The sequence below is a fragment of the Acipenser ruthenus genome, chromosome 3 (genome assembly GCF_902713425.1).
Source record: "Acipenser ruthenus chromosome 3, fAciRut3.2 maternal haplotype, whole genome shotgun sequence".
NCBI lineage: Eukaryota > Metazoa > Chordata > Actinopteri > Acipenseriformes > Acipenseridae > Acipenser > Acipenser ruthenus.
Genome location: NC_081191.1, coordinates 74,907,566 through 74,928,668, shown reverse-complemented (window position 1 = coordinate 74,928,668; position 21,103 = coordinate 74,907,566). Strand labels below are relative to the sequence as shown.

The window sequence follows — 21,103 nt, the reverse complement described above, 5'->3', positions numbered from 1 at the left end:
TAATTATTTTTCTCCTGATCACTTGTATGTTTTATACACATCAGTATTGTCGATATTCGATGATCTTTTTAAAATTAACTGTTTTAAATCACAATAATTGTCCACTGTACCTTATAATTGAAACTTATTTCCTCCAAACTTGATGCCTCTGTGTCCACAGAACATAGGAAAGGTTACATGATAGGAATGAGAGGAGGCCATTCAACCAACTGATACGTCCAGTTCCTAATAGCTAACTGTTGCCAGAACCACATCCAGACAGCTCTTGAATAATCCCAATGAATCTGCAGCTTGACTTGGCAATTCATTCCACACACCCACCATTTCCTGTGTGAAAAGGTGCCTGCTACCCTCACCCTGCCCTGTCTCCACTCAACTTCCAAATATTTTCTCATGGTCTGGTCTCTGTGCTAAATACAAAATAGTAACTGGGTTTGTTGATCCATTTAAAGTTTTTAAATATACTGATGCACAATGAAAATGCAACAGTCTACGTTTTACATCAATAGCTCATTGGGCACCTACATAATGTTATTTGCATTTTAAATAGTGAGCAGATAGGTTTGTTGATTGTTTGAGTAGTATTGTTCCTTGGGATAACAAAATACTGAGCTCAAGTCATGTGATTTCATAGAAACACCAGGTGCTCAGTGTTTAGTATTTGAATTGAGTTAAAATTGGCTAAATGAGTCGATTAAGAATATGTATAAATAGCCATTTGAAAAAGACATGATTTTAATTAACGCAAGAACAGCGAAAGATACGACCATGCCCTGCATGAGTAATGAAGATCGCCTGATTGCTATCGGCATGATTGAAGACAGCCTGTCTGTGAGAGAAGTTGCCCGGAGAATGAGATGTTCTGCTTCAACAATCAGCAGACTAGTCCAGAGAAACCAGGAAACCGACTCTGTGAGGGACAGGCCACGTCCTGGAAGGCAGATGGTCACCACACTGGCCCAGGACCATCACATCCGACTGATCCATCTGTGTAATTGTTTTCAGACTGCAGTGGCTACAGCACGAGAAATTCCAGGAAGAAATAACCTGCACATCAGCCTTTGGTGCAGATTGAAGGCAACCTTACTGCTCAGCGATATTTTGACAAAGTCCTTGAGGCTTGTATTGTGATTGGCTATGACTCATGAGACATAGCCAAATGGTACTGCACTGGCTGTCATAGAAGTTCATATTCAACCTCAGATCAGCATAGATTAGATTATTTTATATCTTTAATCTTTAAAAAAAGCTCTTGTGTGTCTTCCCTAAAGCATAAGGTATACATATTATATATAAACCATCCTCTTTTGTTGTTACAGAGTGGTAATGAACTAGACTATGAAAAACATTTTGGCAACAAAACAGTAAAAATGCATTCCATGAAGGACGATTAATATTTTATTTGAATGCGCTGTCCTTTCCAAAGACAAAATAGCGTGAGCCTTTATTGAACTGAATTATGAACAACATTTTGGCAACAATACATGTGGTTTATATGTGCATTTTTGTCCCCTATAATCTGCACTTAATAGGTATATTTCAAACTATGTAACTAAGCAACAGAGGTAATTGTTGCTTTCGAGAGCTTTTGTTAGGCCCTCTAACACAGCCCAAATATGCATAATTAGGCATAATGTCTACAACTCATTATTGTACACATGTGGGTAGTTAAGTGGACCAAGAGAATAGCTCAATGAATTGGGCAGATTCACTGGAAATGGCATTTATTTGTTTCCTCGGTTCATATTACATTACAATTATCATAACCCTTTTTGCTCTCCTCTAACCATCAGCCGGGTTATTTTGAACATTCAATTAGCTTTTTTTTCTTGTCAAGTTTACTTCTAAAGAGAGTACTTGGGACTCATATTAACAAAATGATACAAGATCTTGCTGAAATCACTGCGTGGTCTCAGAGTGTTTGTGTATGGAAATAAAATAACAGCTAGAGTGGAAAAAAAAACCTAAGAATCCGTGCCTGTGGGATGCTATAAATATCTGCATTTCATAACAGGAATACAAACCTCCCATTTGGCCATGCAGTGCTGCTGTTGATATGAGCCAAGCTTCTGCTCTGCAGCAGAGCTCTGGTAATGGCCATTCTGGATTACAAACCGATCACCTGTTCCAATATAGAAACCACAGTAGGGATCCAAGATTTTTTTTTTTTAAAGGCTGTGCATCCATCTGGATGGAAAACAAGTGCTCGTTGCCTGTTCTGCTAATTGTAACTATGCATAACTGACTGACTTTTAATCCATTTGTTGGATGGATTTGCTGCTTTTTTATTTATCTATTCAGATTAAAATGTTTTCCACCACAGTGTAGCAGGCAGGTTATTATCAGACCCCTGCACACCTTATAAATCCAGTTTGGTCTGGATACAGTGAAGCTTTAATTAAAATTAGTAGAGCTCTGGTTTATTAAAAAAAAAAAAAAAACATATAGAAGATGGATTTACACTGAGTGGGGCATATGAATAGACAATACCATAGATCCTCAAACCTGCATAAAGGTGTTGAACTTGAAAATGTACAGTGTGGTAATCCAGTATGCACCGACTTGAGCATGATTACGAGACTAGAAGTTTCCAATACACACAGAAAATTAAACAAACATAGAAGACTGGCTATTTAATAGCCTTGAACTTTCCATAGTTAAAGAGGGACTGGGGTCAGAATAATCCTTAAATATTAAAAAATTGATGTTTCTATAACCACCATATGCTCACTCAGTACATTCTCCAGCCACATGTTAGAAACATGATAAACCTGAATTCTGTATTATTCCCTACTGAACAATAAACACACCAGCTACAGCCACATAGGCATACTTTTCATGTTAAACGTTTAAAAGACCGTTTTAGAAATTACACAATTACAAATATTTAAGAAAAATTGAAGGATTCAACAGGTAAAGGCACAACTGTGTAGAATGCAGGCTGAGTCATGCACTCAAGGGAACACAGGTTAATATGCTAGCTGATTGCCGATCTAAGCTTGGATGCCACTGGCACACCTGCGGGTTGGGGAGGTAAAATTGTCAGGGGCTGCGCTACAGCCGCCCTTACTGGTCAGACGACCAGTGAGCTCCTGTGGACCCCTGCAACTTGTTAGTTGCAGGGGTCCAATATCTACTGAGAAGTTCCTCTGGTAAAGAGGTGATTGGCTTGACGGTGGAATCGAATAACACCCACTAACATTCCATTCTCCTTCACTTTCACGAAAACGTTAGTCACTTTGTAAAACACATTTTATATTTTATGAATCCACTAAACTGTTTTGTTGAATTCTTGTACAGAGTGCATTGTTTCCTAGTGGATGGTGACTATCAATGCCTGTTCTTAGTTGGCAACAAAAAGAAGTGTGCCATGGGTGACTCCTGGTGGGTGGGATATGGAGATTATAGCGCTGATAAACCCTTTCCACATCTGAAAACCCTCCAATTAATGTTGAATTATTTCAAACATTTTGTAAAAGCAGAGTTAACATCAGCATGTTACCTCATGATGTTACAGTTTCTGCTTTATAATGCATAAATGTTGACCATTTAGAAACACTCTTGTCATAAGTCATAACATCTACGAACATAAGAACAAAAGAAAGTTTACAAACAAGAGGAGGCCATTCGGCCCATCTTGCTCATTTGGTTGTTAGTAGCTTATTGATCCCTCCTATTTTCTGTTCTGAATGCCCCTTTATCTAATCTCCATTTGTGACCCCTGGTCCTTGTTTCTTTTTTCAGGTCGAAAAAGTCCCCTGTTGTCAACATTGTTAATACCTTTTTAGAATTTTGAATGCTTGAATCAGATCACCGGGTAGTCTTCTTTGTTCAAGAATGAACAGATTCAATTCTTTGAGCCTGTCTGCATACGACATGCCTTTTAAACCCGGGATAATTCTGGTTGCTCTTCTTTGCACTCTTTCTAGAGCAGCAATATCCTTTTTGTAACGAGGTGACCAGAACTGAACACAATATTCTAGATGAGGTCTTACTAATGCATTGTAAAGTTTTAACATTACTTCCCTTGATTTAAATTCAACATTTTTCACAATATATCCGAACATCTTGTTGGCCTGTTTTATAGCTTCCCCACATTGTCTAGATCAGGGGTGTCAAACTCCAGTCCTCGAGGACCGCAGGGTCTTCTGGTTTTCATTCCAACTTAAGCTCTCAATTAACATAATTGATCTAATTATTTGTTGAATTTGACATATTTCATATTTTTCAAGGTCTTTTAGAGTTGATGGTTTTAAAAATGAAACATTTTGAGGCCTGAAGAGAAGTGTTAAATGTGTCCAGTTAATCAAATAATTAGATCAATTAAGTAATTGAGAGCTCGGGGGGAATGAAAGCCAGAAGACACTGCGGCCCTCCAGGAACTGAGTTTGACACCCCTGGTCTAGATGAAGACATTCCTGAGTCAACATAAACTCCTAGGTCTTTTTCATAGATTCCTTCTTCAATTTCAGTATCTCCCATTTGATATTTATAATGCACGTTTTTATTGCCTGTGTGCAGTACCTTACACTTTTCTCTATTAAATGTCATTTACCATGTGTCTGCCCAGTTTTGAATGCTGTCTAGATCATTTTGAATGACCTTTTCTGCTGCAACAGTGTTTGCCACTCCTCCTATTTTTGTGTCGTCTGCAAATTTAACATGTTTGCTTACTATACCAGAATCTAAATCATTAATGTAGATTAGGAATAGCAGAGGACCTAATACTGATCCCTGTGGTACACCACTGGTTACCTCGCTCCATTTTGAGGTTTCTCCTCTAATCAGTACTTTCTGTTTTCATGTTAACCACTCCTTAATCTATGTGCATGCATTTCCTTGAATCCCTACTGCGTTCAGTTTGAGAATTAATCTTTTATGCAGGACTTTGTCAAAAGCTTTCTGGAAATCTAAATAAACCATGTCATATGCTTTGCAATTATCCAAAAATCAAGCAGGTTAGTTAGACACGATCTCCCTTTCCTAAAATCATGCTGACTGTCTCCCAGGATACTGTTACCATATAGGTAATTTTCCATTTTGGATCTTATTATAGTTTCCATAAGTTTACATATAATAGAAGTCAGGCTTATTTGGTCTGCAGTTACCTGGTTGGGTTTTGTCTCCCTTTTTGTGGATTGGTATTACGTTTGCTATTCTCCAGTCTGTCGGTACAACCCGTTTCAAAAGACTGTTGCATGATCTTGGTTAGCGGTTTGTAAATAACTTCTTTCATTTCTTTGAGTACTATTGGGAGGATCTCATCCGGCCCAGGGGATTTGTTTATTTTAAGAGCTCCTAGTCCCTTTAACACTTCTGCTTTGTTATGCTAAAGTTATTTAAAACGGGATAGGAACAGGTCGACATGTTGGGCATGTTGTCCGTATCCTCCTTTGTAAAAAACTTGTGAAAAGTAATTTAATATATTTGCTTTTTTTTTTCTTCGTCTATAATTTTGCCATTTGTATCTCTTAGACATTTAACCTCTGTTGTTCTACCATGTGCTTAGTGACCTTTCACTTAACTAAATTATTTTTATAATTTTCCTTTAGGTGGAAACTTTGGGAAACTAGCCCGAGTGAGTTTGGTGACAGACAAGCTCTCGTGCAAAAACAGCTACCACAATGCAGTGGAAAAGACACTACTGAAACAAGAACCTGAGGATTCACCTGAGCATGCAGCCTTTGAAAGCACTCTGAATGACAGTGGCATCCACTCCACAGAAGCAGACAGTGAAGGTGATGTGCCAGACCAAGCAAAAGAGGAAAACGATGTTGCTTCAGAGGTGGAGAGCGTGCCTTATTGCTCTTTAGTGCACAGTGAAAGCCACTCTGAAAATGTGGACAGTGGGTGGGAGAACTTGTCCAAGTTTGTGAATGTCAATTGCATAAACAGTAATCACACAACAGAGTCACTGAGGAAGAAAAGTGATGCAGTGAAGTATGATGATGACATGGATTCAGGTGCTTGCCAAGACCTGGATGTGCGAATAAAAAGTCTGCACGGTGAGACCCTGAGCTCTAGGAAAGACTTAAGTGAAAGTGAAGACCAGGCTGATGTTCTTGATGAAGATGATGGCTGGTCAGCAGAGGTTTCAGAGCACACCCTTGATTTCAACAGGGCTAAAGGGAATCTGAGTCTCCTGGAACAGGCCATAGCCCTTCAGTCTGAGCAGCGGCAGGTCCTTCACAATGCTTACAAGGAAATGGACCGGTTCTTACTGGAACAAATGAGTGGGGAAAGGAGACACAGCAGACTCCTAGACATTGATGGCAGACACAACTATAACAATTGCAAAGGTAAATGATTTATTAATAAGCAGGGATTTTAGTTGTAAGTATTTAGCATTAATGAATCAATGGAAGAATCAGAACATGTGAACAATATCCCAGGTGATAACAGTTACATTTGCTTATGGCTATAAAAGTAATGGGTAAGAATTACAACATAATATGTTGTAAACTATGTGTTATTGTAGATCAACATGGCATACAACAATTTAAGTTAAACTAATACACATATCATGTCTGTACTAATTAATAAGTCAAATATTTCAAGTGAATAAGACACAGTATTAAATAACTGTACACGTTGTAACTGAGATGTAACTGAACAAGAAAGAGATCACAAAAATCAGCTATTTTGGATATTTTGAATTAATGTCAGTATGTTTACCATGGCAGAAAAGCCTAAGTAAAATACATTGTGAATTAATGAGGACAGCAGCAGTCAGTTTCACAGCTCCCTGTGAAGTTGTTATTTCTATGTTTAACTCTTTTAATGTTCATTTAAATAATTTAAAAAATGTACAACATTAAATCTGTCGCAGGTAGTCACAGTTTAGGGACTTCATTGTCTTTTGTCTGATAGTGAGAATGCTAGTGGAAGTGAAATGGCATTATGGGGAAAATGGAAGACATGGCCTTATCGCCGAGCAGGATTATTGATAAAAAAGGGTTACATGATAACTAAGCAGCACTATATTTGATTCATTATTAATATATTATTGTAATTTCCATATCAACCATGGAATCATAAGTCCATCCTTACTTTCAGTTCACTCCCAGTAGCCATATGTTCCACTGTAAAAGCTTTTTATAAACATTTACTTAACACTGCCTTTCAAGTTAAAAATCCTCTTAGCAAAAAAACACATTAGTTTAAAATAAAATTCAATATAAAGGTTAGAACACTTGAATTTGATAGGAATCAACTGGATATTTAACCATAAATACTGTAAGTCTTAAATCCTAAGTATTTTTTTTTTTTTTTTTTTCCTTCAAATGACTACTGCCATATTTGTAATTCAGTAGTAATCTTTTATATGGATAGGCATTAAAACGTATGTGTCCTGACTACAACTAAAAATGACAGATTAACAAAAGTCTTTGTAATAATAATAATAATAATAATAATAATAATAATAATAATAATAATAATAATAATGCACCTTACTGGAATACTCTTCAAATAGATTTTAATTGGGCCCTTAGCCAAGTTTGAACCTAATTGATTTATTCACATGCATTGGGTCATTTAATGTATTATTACAATATGAATACACTAAATTAACGACCATGAACCATGTACACAAACAAAGTGAAACATATTTGGTCAATTGCAGCAAACTAAAGTATTATATTAACTGTAGATCTGTAGATGATCCTGGATAGTTCTAATGATGGTTTGCAGGATAGTTTCAATTGCAACCAATCAAGTGCCTCCATATTATTTTCAATTCATATTAGTTTATTATAACTGCTGATAAAAATATGTTACATGATAAAAAGGTTATGATTTTTACAAAAACCTTGTCTTGTCAGATTTTGTTGAAGTACTAAAAACAAACATAGCTTTTTAAAATAGACAAATGTTTGGACAATAAGTCTGGTAATATAATCTTTTAAAATATGTTTTATTTTAAAACATAATATGCACCTATTTATTTTAACAGGAAGTGTATTGATATAATAATAGATACATTTCTTGAGTTTCTTGCATTTATAGAATGAAGACAAATATAAGAAAACATTTAAAATAATACACCTTTAAAACGCAGATAAATATAGACTTGACAAGAGGCAGGTACCCAAGATGGAAACTGATAACTGCTATACATTTATAATACTGGGTTACAGCATAACATTTTAAAGTCTAGTTATTTAAAGCAAAATAGTTAATTTATATTTGTGTTGGTTTATGCTGTATCTTTCCAGAATCTCCAAGATCAGATAAGAAGGAAACAAAGTGCCCTACACCAGGTTGTGATGGCACTGGTCATGTGACAGGACTCTACCCACATCACAGAAGTCTTTCTGGATGCCCCCATAAGGTCCGAGTGCCACCAGAGAGTAAGTACAGAAAAAAAGGTGTGGTTTAATCTTTATGAGCTTCAACAAGTCAAGAATTTCAAGAGGTCTTATTTATGGAAGCACCTTTTCAGAAATAGTGTAGCACTGAAATTCTTTTTTTTTCTTTTTTTTTTTTTTAAATAAAGTGAGCTGTGGATTTGTTTAAACTATCAGAATATAATGCAAAGAGTGAGTTCACTTCAGGTAGGCAACTCAATTGACCTTGCCAATCATTAAACAAAATCCAACTTCCAACAAGTCAAGCAAAGAACATAAAGAGTCACTGCAATACTTTTGAGTCTAACTTTGTGCTCTGCAGCATACCTACTGTACCTATCATACAGCAGTACTGAGTAACGTCACTTAGCCCTGTACAGATATTCTAAAGCAGCAAGGGGTGGCCCATGGGAGCAAAAATATTTTTGTCCTGAATGTTATAATATATGTTGTACTGACTGGGATATATTTATAAAAGTACAATGTTACTCATTGTTTGGCTACTCATGCAAATGAGTGTATGAATTTAAATACAGTTCAGTTATGGTGCCACTATCCTTATAATACCAAATACAAAGAACTAAAATAATGATGTGACATTATCTTAAAATAATGCTACATAAATCTTTATCCTATTTATGTTTTTTATGTATTTATTTATTTTTGTCATTTGGTAGTATTCTAAAGCTTATATATGCCATAACTTTCATTCTAGGCTAAGTAAATAAAAATACAGAAACTATTAGAAATGTGTTGCACTGCAGATAAAGGGGAAAAACAATAGAAAACACATTTACCTGCTGTATATAATCACTGTTTGGAGTTTATGTGCTGTCAGGACCAGAGAATGTCAATTCTGTACAAACAACACAGCACGTGACTATTTTAAACAGCGGCTTAGCTGTGTTTTTTTGCTCCTGAAATAAATACTAAATTTGCATTGAGCACAGGTGCTTCTGATCTTATATACAAATCCACTGCAGATGGACTTGACAGTCTACAGTGGCACTAATTGTTTGCAGAAAGAAAGTCTGTTTCAGTTGCAATAATAGGTAAAGCTCATCCAAACATGTTTTGATCCTGTTCACTTTTATAGTGTAAAAATTTCAAAGGGTCCCCATTTCTCTGAGCTCACTCAAAGGAAATGACACTGGAAGGTAGTATTTTCCATTCATTCACAGCTGGGTTGAGTTCAAATTCAAACATAACCTTCTGTTCTACAGGACAGCGCTTGAGTTTGCAAATCTAACAGTTACACACATTTACAACATGTTGAGATTATGTGATTTGAAGTGATTTTTTTATGTCATCTCCAATGTCCATAATATTTGTAACGCCTTATTGTTTTTTTTTTATTATTATTTCAGTATGTGTGTTCTGTAAGATTCTGTATTGCTGTTTCCTCAAAAATTCATTCAGTAAAGCTTCCTCAAGGCTGATTGAGAGGAAATGAGGTGGGGGAAAGATATTAGCATTGCACTGTGCTCTGAAGCTTTGGCAACGCCAATATTTTTCCCTACCTCACTTTTTCAAAAACACCCTAAATCATTTCTGTCTCCCCTGCTCTCCCTTTCCCCAGTCCTTGCCATGCATGAGAATGTACTGAAGTGTCCAACACCAGGATGCACAGGAAGGGGGCATGTCAACAGTAACCGCAGCACACACAGGAGGTAAGTTCCACTTTTTTTATATAAAAGGACGTACACCTGTATTTTATTTTTGCATTTACTTGGATTTTTTCAAGAACTTTGACACTTCAAATAAAAAAATAACTCAAATAAATCAGATTATTCATGTTAAGGTTATTGGATATAACGATGAACACAAACATTTTACTACATTTTTGCCATGCCATGTTTTTATTTCCATGATTTTTCCAGTATGATGGAACCCTAGAGCAAGCCTCAAATACTGTGTTTCTATTTACCATTCTGGGTGACATCAAAATCAGAAGGGGTACTGGTACAGCAACTCTGTATTTAGGTTGAATAAGCATGTTCTCTCATTTATCTCTTTACAACCAATTTGTTAAATTATTAGAACATTGCATTTATAGTTTAGGTTTATATGGTCATTAGGGAAAATGTTTTGCATACATGTGTTTAAAAAAAAAACAAAAAAAACTAGATGACCAGACAAGTTATTTTTAACAAGGACACCCAGTAATGAATTCTAAGATTGTATAAAATATGTACAATGTAGATTAAAGATCCTGGTTTTGAATAATTTCTATGTAGATTAATTTGCAATTGTCCCTTCAGTAGTCAAATCATATTATAAAGAGTCCCAGTTTAGACCAGAGTAAGGTTAATGTAATGATCCCACAGCGTAAGTGCATCACTGTATGATATGTTCAGTAAACCGTAAACTAGTACAAATTTGTGTTTGTTTGTTTCTTTGTTTGTTTGTTAGTCTTTCTGGTTGTCCTATTGCTGCTGCTGGAAAAAACCCTAAATCCCAGGAAGATAGTCCAAAAAGTGGACAAAATTCTGACTGGGTGTCCAGGTACAGACCAATAAACCTTTTTTTAAACAGAATATGTTTTATATGATGTCTTATCTAACAGCCAAGGAGTTAGTCAACAGCTTTGTTTTTCTGCAGACTTCCAGGCTTGCCAAGACAGTTCGAGGTTCCTCAATACAGCTACAGTTTTGCACAGCCTGTCACTGCTTTCCAAGCCAACCTGGAAAAGAATTTGGACAAATACAGCAAGGTCCGCTTTGATTATGCTAGCTTCGACGCACAGGTCTTTGGTAAACGCACTGCTGCCCCTGTTGCACTGGACCAGGATGCTGCACACTTTTCTGAATGTAAGTTAGCAAACATATACCATAGTAGGAGTAGTTCTATGACCAATTCCAAATCTGAATTTGAATTCTGGTTCATTATGACTTTGGTCTTTCCTGAATATTTGGGAAGCACCAACATTTCATTAAAAAAATATATGACTTGGATTTGTTAAACAAAAGAGAAACCAGAGAAGACTGTACAAGTCACAGTTTCTCTTCGCTACTTCTCTTCCACACCAATGTATTACTTCAACACCACCTACTGGACATTTTGCTCATTGCACAATTGTGTTCTTTTATTAAAGGTCAATGCTTTACAACCCAGTTCTAATCAGTGCTCATTAACAAATTGGAAACATCTTCTTATGTGGAGGCTCAGTTGGTCAATATAGACAGCAGTAACTAAATTCCTACAGTGAGCCTGCACTAAAATCACATATACTCTATATCTATATGCTAAATAAAACCCACATTGAGTCCTCATTGTTCTGTTTCAGAGTTCAGTACCTTATATGTAGTAATCCTGTTACAAACCTTAAACCTTATTGTGCTATTGTGTTCTCTGTTTTTTTTTTAAATGAAAGACCCCCTGTCCAGGGGTATGACAGTGATAAAATAAAGACATGTGCTGGAAATACTTTTTGAAATAATGCAACTGGTTTCTGATTGCTTTTGATACTAGGCTATATCTTGAGAACCATAGCACAAATTCAACATACAATTTCTTAGACATTTGTTACACAAAGTTTTTGAACATCTGGTCATGGTGCCCTACACAGAACCGATTGCTACCTGATGGCTGAATGTAGGGAATCATTTGCACCCTTTTGATGAAAGTATTCATTGCCCTTTTGTTATTCTGGTTATATGTCATGCTGACTAACTTCTGGTACTGACTGACACATTTAATAATGATGTCCTTATATCTAGCATATATGTGTGTTTATGTATCTTACTGACTTAACTTGTTTTTCTGTTCAGCATCCGCACAGTTTTCAAGCTCACTGACATCCAGCAGCAGACAGCCAGCCCCTCGGGCGGAGAGCCCCTGCCATCCCAGCACCTACAGCTACAGCCATGCTGGAGAGGCCCATGCTGCTGCTGCGACCGCTGCCATTCTCAACCTGTCTCCCCGATACAGGGGGATCCCTGACAGTAATTCTGCTAAGCCGCAGGCTCCCTCCACAAAGGTAATATAATTGTGTCACTAGTGTCTAATCAGTGCTTAAAAACTAAAATGCTTCTGGTAAAGAGATAAGTTGCTTCCAGGAACGGAAAGGAAATCAGGGACTGTCAAAGAAAATCTGAGATCAAAGTTCTAATTCAGAATAGATCAGTGACCCAATTTATCAACAGTAATCCAATTACATTACAATAAATTTCCTCCCTGAAAGATCAGTAATACAAAACCTGGTTATGGCTTGCATTCTTTTTTATTAACCTGCTTCATGAACATCAATAACAGCTCTGCAATGACGTGGGAAGCCCCTGATAAGATTCTGGGTGGTTTGTTGTAAAATTAATGCACTGCCATTCCATATTTTACAGTCAAGGAATCCCACTCTCAGAAACAACAATTTGAGCTGCAACTTGCCATTGAGACATACCTGCTAGAAGCATACATGTGGCATGTGCTATTTCAGCTGCAAGAATGTTTAGTAAAAAAAATTACATTGAATAAATTAAAATAAATGCTATGTAAAGTATGCAGAGTGACTTGCTTCTAACAGCTGCTCAAGGGAATGTTAAAATGGTTCTTAATTTTTAGATATAAGATATATATCTTCATTTGTGATCACTATAGTAAAGGTTGGTTATTGATGTATCCTGAATTTAAATTGTGATACAGTACCTAACTTGATGTACATACCATATTTACAGTTAAGATTTTTTTAATTTATAGTCTAACTTTGCATATCGTAAATACCAAAAAAACAAAAAACAAACAGTAAATAATGGCTCTCTGAAAGTCTGTCTGTTACGATGCAGATGGCAGAAGATATTCTGGTTAGTAAGATATTATCCTGGATAAGCTGTGTCAAATCAGTCTTTACTGCCCATCTCCATTAGATGTTCTATACAACTATTTCAATGGTTTAAACCAATCATCAGAAGGATTAATAAACTGAGTTCTTTTATTCACATGAATTGAAAATCTCCTACTTCCTATCAAATATGCTTCAGTTTATAAGTTTAACCCCGTATTATCACCACAGTCATTGGTCTAGCTTCAAATACCAAATTCCATGCAGGAATTCATTTATACTCTGAGACCTGGATACATTTTGGCCTTGACGTAGTCTTTTGTTCCACATTAATTTTGTTATAAAAATGGAACAAAATCAACAAAGAAACTGAAAATTGTCCAGCCATGTTCTTTAAGTCCAATTAATTAGACATCTGCTATATTTAAAGAAAAAAATATATGTGGCTTGCTTTATTCAGAAGGTCACAGGTAAGGTGGCCACAGTTATCGTTTACTACGGTATTTACTGTATTGCGGTATTGTATTGCTGCGATACTACTTATTGTATTATTTTTTTAAATACCATAGAATACGATAAAAATGTAACCATCTGATAATCACGATAATGGGAAATGATCCAATCACTTTGCCATCAACAGCATCTCGGGAGATATAAATTGAAACAGAGTTAAACGTATTATGTGGTTTTATTACTAGGATTTTAGGCAGCGGTTCGCAATCACATTAGAGCCCGATATTACAAATAAGGGAAGGGGGGTTAACCAGGAAATCTTTTTTTTTTACGTTGGAAAGTGACTGTGTGCCCACTCACACAATTTACACAGGATAACATAACTGGACTTGAACCTACATTTATTTTGGTTTTAAAAAAAATGAAAAAGGCAAACCAGTTTAAGATGGTATGCCTATTTGTATGGCCTGTAAAAAACAATTGTCATTCATTCACTTGAACTTCAGGAAATATTAAACCGCAGGGTAATATGTTTCTAACTAAATACACATTTTTGACTGCTATTTGTAATGCTAAAAATGATATAAACAAATTTAAATATCGTATCACAGATATTGAAATCTCAATAATCGTAGCATTCAAATGGTTCAATAATCGAAAACTGTAATTTTGATATTGTGGCAACCCTAGTCACAGGTTCATATCCCTTAAAAAGGTCATATTTAAAACCATGCTTCTGGTGAACAGAGCAAGTGACCTTGTGTAGGGTGAAAATAGATAGTGACAGAAAGTGTGTTCGCATTTGCCACATACACTGCCTTGAATCAAAATGTTTGATGCATTGAAGTGCTTTTATGGTAAAATATGCATAAGCTTGTTCCAGTGAGGTCATTCAAAGGAAAGTGAAACTTAGAAAGATCTGTTGATTGGGTATATTAATATCCTGTCTCAAATGGAGATAACCACTTCAGGAGTCTTGGTGCACTCATTTGCATTTAAATGGAGATATATTAAAGAGCATGAGGCGCAAGTCTCATAAAATATTTAACCTCAGTGTGTGAGCGTACTATGAAGCACAAGTTTATATATATATTTTTTTAGATAGAAGCTCTTATTCCAAAAATAAGCTCATTTACAGTAAAAAAAAAAAAAGGAAATTATTTTATTTAGTGCAATGACTTTTCATTTATCTTACTATAAAATGGAGATTTAATGCATATTACATTTGATCCGTTTTTTAATGCCAGGTAGGAAAACAATTTGCTTTATGGGAAAAATAAATAAATAAATCAGAAGGACCAGCAAAATAATAAATCTTGTCTTTTACTTGGAGCTCAAATTGAGTTAAAATATACATCACTTATGTATACAGGGCAGCGAAAAACATTATTATTCAACAATGATATAGTCTCGAGTAATATATTGTCAGCTGGTGTCCATGGAAATGTGCAGTACAAAGACATGGATTTATTTTAATTTTTAGAGGTTGCAGGGACATATGATTTTGACGACTGCATTGTTATTCAGAATTAAAACATAAATAAAATAGCTTCCACAGTACTGTTACTAGTTATTCATTTACACCACAAACCTGTGTGCAGACACATTTGAGTTCTCCTTTTGTTTACGTTGAAGTTAAGCAAGTGAACCAAACACGATTTATTTGCAGAGCGATCCAAGACCATCTCTTCAGGTTCCTTATCCTGCAGAGACTTCTGACCAACTCATTATTCAAAATGAAATAATAACACTGTTATGAATGGACTTGGAGTGCTCTGGTTTTTGAGTATCCAAATGCTGTGTAAGATTTTATTTGGATTTCATGAGCTGTTTATTAACATAAGATGAAACATATGACCTGAAGCTGACACTGGCAACAGCCATTTTAGTAATTTGTGCCATACAAACAAATAACACAGCTGTTGCTATTAAACAAAATGCCAACAATCTGTGCTGCGGATGGTTATAATGAATTATATTAAAAGGGCAGCTCTAAGTTCATATTATGCATGCATTCTACTACAAGCATTTTATGTGCTACTCTTTTATTTATGCTTTTTAATAATTGCTTGTAAAGCCGTGTGTAAGCGTACTGGCAATCACACGCACCATGCTTTAAAAGCTCTTGTCTTTTTTCAGATAGAAGTGAAAGTACGCTTTTTTTCCTCAAAGATTTGTCATCAAATGTGAATTTTATCCAAATAACTCAGGGATTTTCATACATTTATGTTAAAAAAAAATCTGGATTTTGCCCAATTTTCTTGATTTTTATCAGCCCTGATTATGCTATTTTAGGATGTATTCATCGAGGTGGATGAAAACGGCACTCTGGACCTGAGCATGAAAAGGAACCGTGTTCATGAGAAGGTCCCTCCAGTTTTACCTTTGGAAACTGTACCATCTACACCCGAGTCTTCTCCTTCAAAAACTGGCATCATCCTGGTAACACCTGCCTTCTATCAGGCTCTTTGTGAACAGGAAGGGTGGGACACTCCCGTTAACTACAGCAAAGCTCACCAATTAATAGACAAAGAGGTAATGACTGAAGTTGAATAATCTTTAAAAACGAAATCCGAATAGTGTAATGCAGTAAGCAAATCTAGATCAAACAAGAGCAATTAAATAATCATGCCTGCTCTTCGTAGTGCAATATAAAAAAAGAAAAACTCAATATACATATTTATTTATTTACAGGAGTTGTTAGTTGTTCTATTACTTAAGATAAATAAATGTGAGTAATATTAACCACAAAACTTAATTTCGCTAATCACTCATTTAAGTTATAGATCCAAGAACACTTTTGTGCAGAATCCTTTGTGTAAAGCATGTACCTCATGATGGTATCCTGATGCATTTATTATCTTAGAGGTATTCAAGTGATCTGATCCTTTACATTTTTCTGCAGATTAAACACAGCATGTAGTATTCCTTCTAATTCATTAAAGTATCTGGTACTATTTTATAAAGATCAACTTTTTTAAGTAAATACAGATTTTGTGTTATATTACGATATAGCATGAATACTGGATGGATTAAAAATGATTTAAACAAATACAAGGTTTACAGTAAGTATACTAAAGAGGCTGGTGAGAGTATGGAATGGGTTACCAAGCCACAGAGTTACTGCTGAATAATGTGATCCTTTAAAAACTGTCTAGACAAAGTTCTGGGACCATTTTGCAACTAGGAAATTGACAAGCATTGATGGGCCAAATGGCCTCCTCTTGTTCATAACGTGTGTAATCTTCTAAAGCACATTTAAAGGGATGTTTTACCTTTTGAGAAGGAACCAAGTAACAATTTCCTCAAATTGAACGTTGTTATGGATAGGCTATAGGCTAGATTGATTTTACATTTTTAGATTAACAGTAGGACGTCTCAAAAAGTGTGTGGTGTGATTTTAACAAAAATGTATATGTTTGCAAAGAAATGACCATATAGACCTACCACAGGTAAAATAGATAAATACAATAAATAAATAAATAATGTGTATAAATATTTGTTTACAAACTATATAAGGTCTACAAACTGTAAAATATGTTATACACAGTCACTCAACAATGGAATGTTTGTAAAGCTCATTGCAGAATCTATAGTATCCAATAGAGTATAGGAAAGTCTGTTCTCCCCAGTATTGATTGGGACCAGAACATTTTGCTAATTTACAGAGATATTTATGCAATATACTTGATTATAAACTGAGAAAAGAAAAAAGCACATGACTTGGTTCTGGACTGTACAATCACATTTCCATTAATTATATGCTGACAAGACTTACAAATGATGCCATATTCTAGAATAGGTTCTGTATTGTAGAGGGTGTCACACCATTGGTTTCCCATTTTGTATTTTGTTTGCATGTTGTGTCACTAATTTTTTTTAACATGAATCTTCAAGCACACTGTATAAGAGCAACCAATTCAAAGCTGTTTTTAAAAAGGATCCTTACAAAATGGGGGTAATGTGGTTTTTATACCACATTAAATAACACTGCATTAGAAGCTGCAAAATCCCCTCTGTGAGGAGCCTTGCATTTTTGTTTTAAACCAAGCCATTGGGCAGCATTGTGAATGTTTGTTTATACCTACATGCATCTCACTTTAGCTAAGGTGCCGCACAGAAGTTAGATTTAATCTACCCACTAGTACGATGATTCCAAGCAATAGGTGTTACCAGGCCATTGAATTGTTACAATGTGGCAGAATCCTTCCCAATAGTTTTAAATAAAATGTGATTTGCTTTCTAGAAAGAAGAACAGGATAGTGTACCTGACATTCTGGAGGAAAGAAAATATCCAGGTGATGTAACTATTCCGAGCCCAATGTCCAAACCTCTTTCCAGGGACAATAAAAAGGAGCTGATGAGGTACGTCACAAAGCAGTTTGTATGTAAACAAAATACAATAGGGTACATTTCCAAAGCTTTTATCTAAGTATTGCTTGCACCATTTATTTTTAATTAATAAAGTTACAAAATGGAAGATCAACCTAACTAAAAAGCCTTCAATATAGTTACCTATTTTTATTAACAATGTGTTGTTTTTTTTCCTGTTTATCATTTGTTTAAAAAGCTTTGAAATGTGTCTCTGTAAGGTACAACTCCTTATAAGAAACAGACAAGAAAGTGTTTATGAATACCAAGCCTTATTGAATCAAAATAGGAAGAAACAAAATCTTACAATACTACATGAATTAAAGTTTTGTGAATAGGACTCATTTTTTCATATTTACTGGTTACCAATGTTTCTGCTGGTGCATTTGTAGTTTTTCAAGTTACATATTGTCAGGCCAAAATGAAGCAGTGTTTGCATTTTACAGCATACAGTAGGATACACCTTTATTTTTTTTTTATTATTATTTTTTTTTTTATTCAGCCCAAAAACTTGAAGGTGTTTTGTGCTCTTTTACAGCTGTCCAACTCCGGGATGTGATGGAAGTGGACATGTGACTGGAAATTATGCTTCTCATCGCAGGTATCTAAATAGAAATACATTCAATTTTGTACTCATTTATAAAGCTTTTAAACGTGTATGATTCATATGATGTAGTGAGTGTGTTAAAGGCTTATGCCTCCTGATGAAAGGAAAGGTTGTTGGTTCACAATTCAAGACATACAATGAAATGGTTGATGTCGGACATTAACGCTGAGAATTCCTAAATCAAATTGAATTGAAATGTGGAAGGAGGATTTTATTTACCAAATTAATATTTCTGAAACTGTAACAAAGCTTTAAATGCCACAATACATACAAAAAATGTCTGTGCTACTTAATAACTTTAAAATGCCTTGCATGCTGATACATATTAAAAGTTTTGTTTTTTTGTGTTTTTGCAGTGTTTCTGGCTGTCCATTGGCTGACAAGACTCTAAAATCTATCATGGCCGCCAATTCTCAGGAACTCAAGTATGAATTGTGATTAAAGCATTTTGATAATACAATACATAGATTTATTCAGGGAGGAACAGTTGGTTGTTTAGTACTCGGTAATAAATATTATTGTTTAACAGAGCAACAGGGTTAATTGCTGAATGTTTCCTCGCCCAAACGTTAAAAAAAGAAAAATAAACAACCGAGACAATGCCAATAGATTTGCTGGCTATCTTACGTGGTTGTTTATTGAATACTAGAAACCCCATGCCAAACAGTGTGATCCTGTCGATTTGGGGTTCATTGTCAGCTCCCAGAATGCATAGATGCAGTTGATAACATGAGACAGATTGGCTTCTGTAAAAGAAGAATGTCTTTTAATAATGATTGGGGCATTTGGATGACAACCCCAGACCATACACAACATTCAACTTTTGGAATTTGGCAGTTAGCCCCAATCTGATGGAGTCGCTCTGATTATGATTGGATCGCATTTCACCTTGGGATCTCAACAACAGTATACTGAGAATCTCAAAAGGTGAACAGACTCCTGATGAATGGTACAATTTGCTGTCAAAATCATGTTAATGAACATGCTGCATTGTAAATCTGTATATTTGTATCCCAATTTATTAGGTGTCCAACACCTGGTTGTGATGGTTCAGGTCACGTTACTGGAAACTATGGTTCACACAGAAGGTAGGTTATTTGGGTATATAGTTGGTTAACAAAACACACCTGTATTGTTCTTTAGTTTCTATAGCTCAGTGGCATTCAATTACATTCGCTGGAGGGCCAGATAAGGCAATGTCCAAATCTTGGGGGGCCACAGGGTGCTCATGATGTGTGTATCAGGGGGAGGGGGGTGACCATATATATATCATTGTAATGATATTAAAACTGCATGCTATTAATCTTAATTTTTATTAAAACTATGAAATTAATATGGACATCTAATTTCCTTTCTTTCTGTCTAACATTTTCACACTTGCTCGCACCGTCTTTTGTTTTTGAAAAATGACTGCGCAGCGAGCTTGCAAGTTAAGTAATGAAAGCATGTCAGTCAGTGGTGGCGCCAGACTTTCCCTGATAAGGAAGCTAAGGGGTGGGGGGGGGGGGGGGGCGAACAAAACATTGTGGGGGCTAGAATTTAAACAGCAACCTTCAGGAAAGATAGAAGTTATAGAAGAGGAGTCATTATTTTAAGAAGTTAAATAATAATAGTAAACTGTAAAAAAAAAAAAAAATTCAACATTAGGTTATGGAGTGTACTGACGTGAATGTTGGTAGCTTACATACAGAGTGAGTTGTAAACAAGGAAGGAGAAGGGTTATTACCAGATAAAGTGCAGTGAACATTTGTTCCTGTATTATGGCGTGTTGCCAATAAATATCACTTGTTAGGGGACACAAATGCCCTGTAGATAGCAGCGACCGGGTGTATCTGCAACTAGCATTTGTAATGAAGGACAGCTGACACCCAACAGGCCAGACGGAAGACTCTCACGTGCCGAATTTGGCCCGTGGGCCGCCAATTGAAGAACATTGCTATAGATGTTTAAGGGTAGTTGAGGTACTCAAACAGTGTGGAGTAGTGGTTAGGGCTCTGGACTCTTGACTGGAGGGTTGTGGGTTCAATCCCAGGTGGGGGATACTGCTGCTGTACCCTTGAGCAAGGTACTTTACCTAGATTGCACCAGTAAAAATCCAACTGTATAAATTGGTAATTGTATGTAAAAAATAATGTGTAAAAAATAATGTAATTGTATGTAAAAATAATGTGATATCTTGTAACAATTGTAAGAAAAAAAAAACATAAAGAAGGACATTGTAGTTGTTTTAAAAACAGCTGTCCTGTTTCTCTTTCAAAGTTACATAGTGGATACCTCCTAGGTAAAAGTCTGTCGGTCATGCTTTGTACAAGACAAAATGTTAAGCTTTTGAGGTGATCAGCTGTCACAGTACTGAGTAAAACTAGGTCACACAGGTGATTTGCCACTGCAGTTTAGGTCAGCATTATTAATCCATTGTTGAACCATTTTTTTCCAGACAATAGCTTATTTCTTTTAAATCTCTTGCAGCTTATCTGGCTGTCCAAGGGCCAAGAAAGGAGGGCTGAAACTAACACCCAGCAAGGAAGACAAGGAAGACAAAGATCTGAA

The 21,103-nt window shown here is 35.7% G+C and overlaps 1 protein-coding gene across 5 annotated transcripts in view; it reads left to right on the top strand.

The window, feature by feature from the left end:
* The window catches only part of LOC117435441 (suppression of tumorigenicity 18 protein-like), a 109,790-nt gene that overhangs the window by 71,351 nt on the left and 17,336 nt on the right, over positions 1-21,103 (top strand). For all 5 annotated transcript variants that reach the window (XM_059016793.1, XM_059016784.1, XM_034058590.3 and 2 more), the window contains 12 exons: positions 5,553-6,299; positions 8,217-8,351; positions 9,928-10,018; positions 10,761-10,853; positions 10,950-11,158; positions 12,119-12,327; positions 15,871-16,110; positions 17,822-17,940; positions 18,485-18,547; positions 18,910-18,978; positions 19,579-19,641; positions 21,023-21,103. In XM_059016793.1, coding sequence (XP_058872776.1) covers positions 5,553-6,299; positions 8,217-8,351; positions 9,928-10,018; positions 10,761-10,853; positions 10,950-11,158; positions 12,119-12,327; positions 15,871-16,110; positions 17,822-17,940; positions 18,485-18,547; positions 18,910-18,978; positions 19,579-19,641; positions 21,023-21,103 — 2,119 coding nt within the window. The remainder of the gene's footprint in view (positions 1-5,552; positions 6,300-8,216; positions 8,352-9,927; positions 10,019-10,760; positions 10,854-10,949; positions 11,159-12,118; positions 12,328-15,870; positions 16,111-17,821; positions 17,941-18,484; positions 18,548-18,909; positions 18,979-19,578; positions 19,642-21,022) is intronic.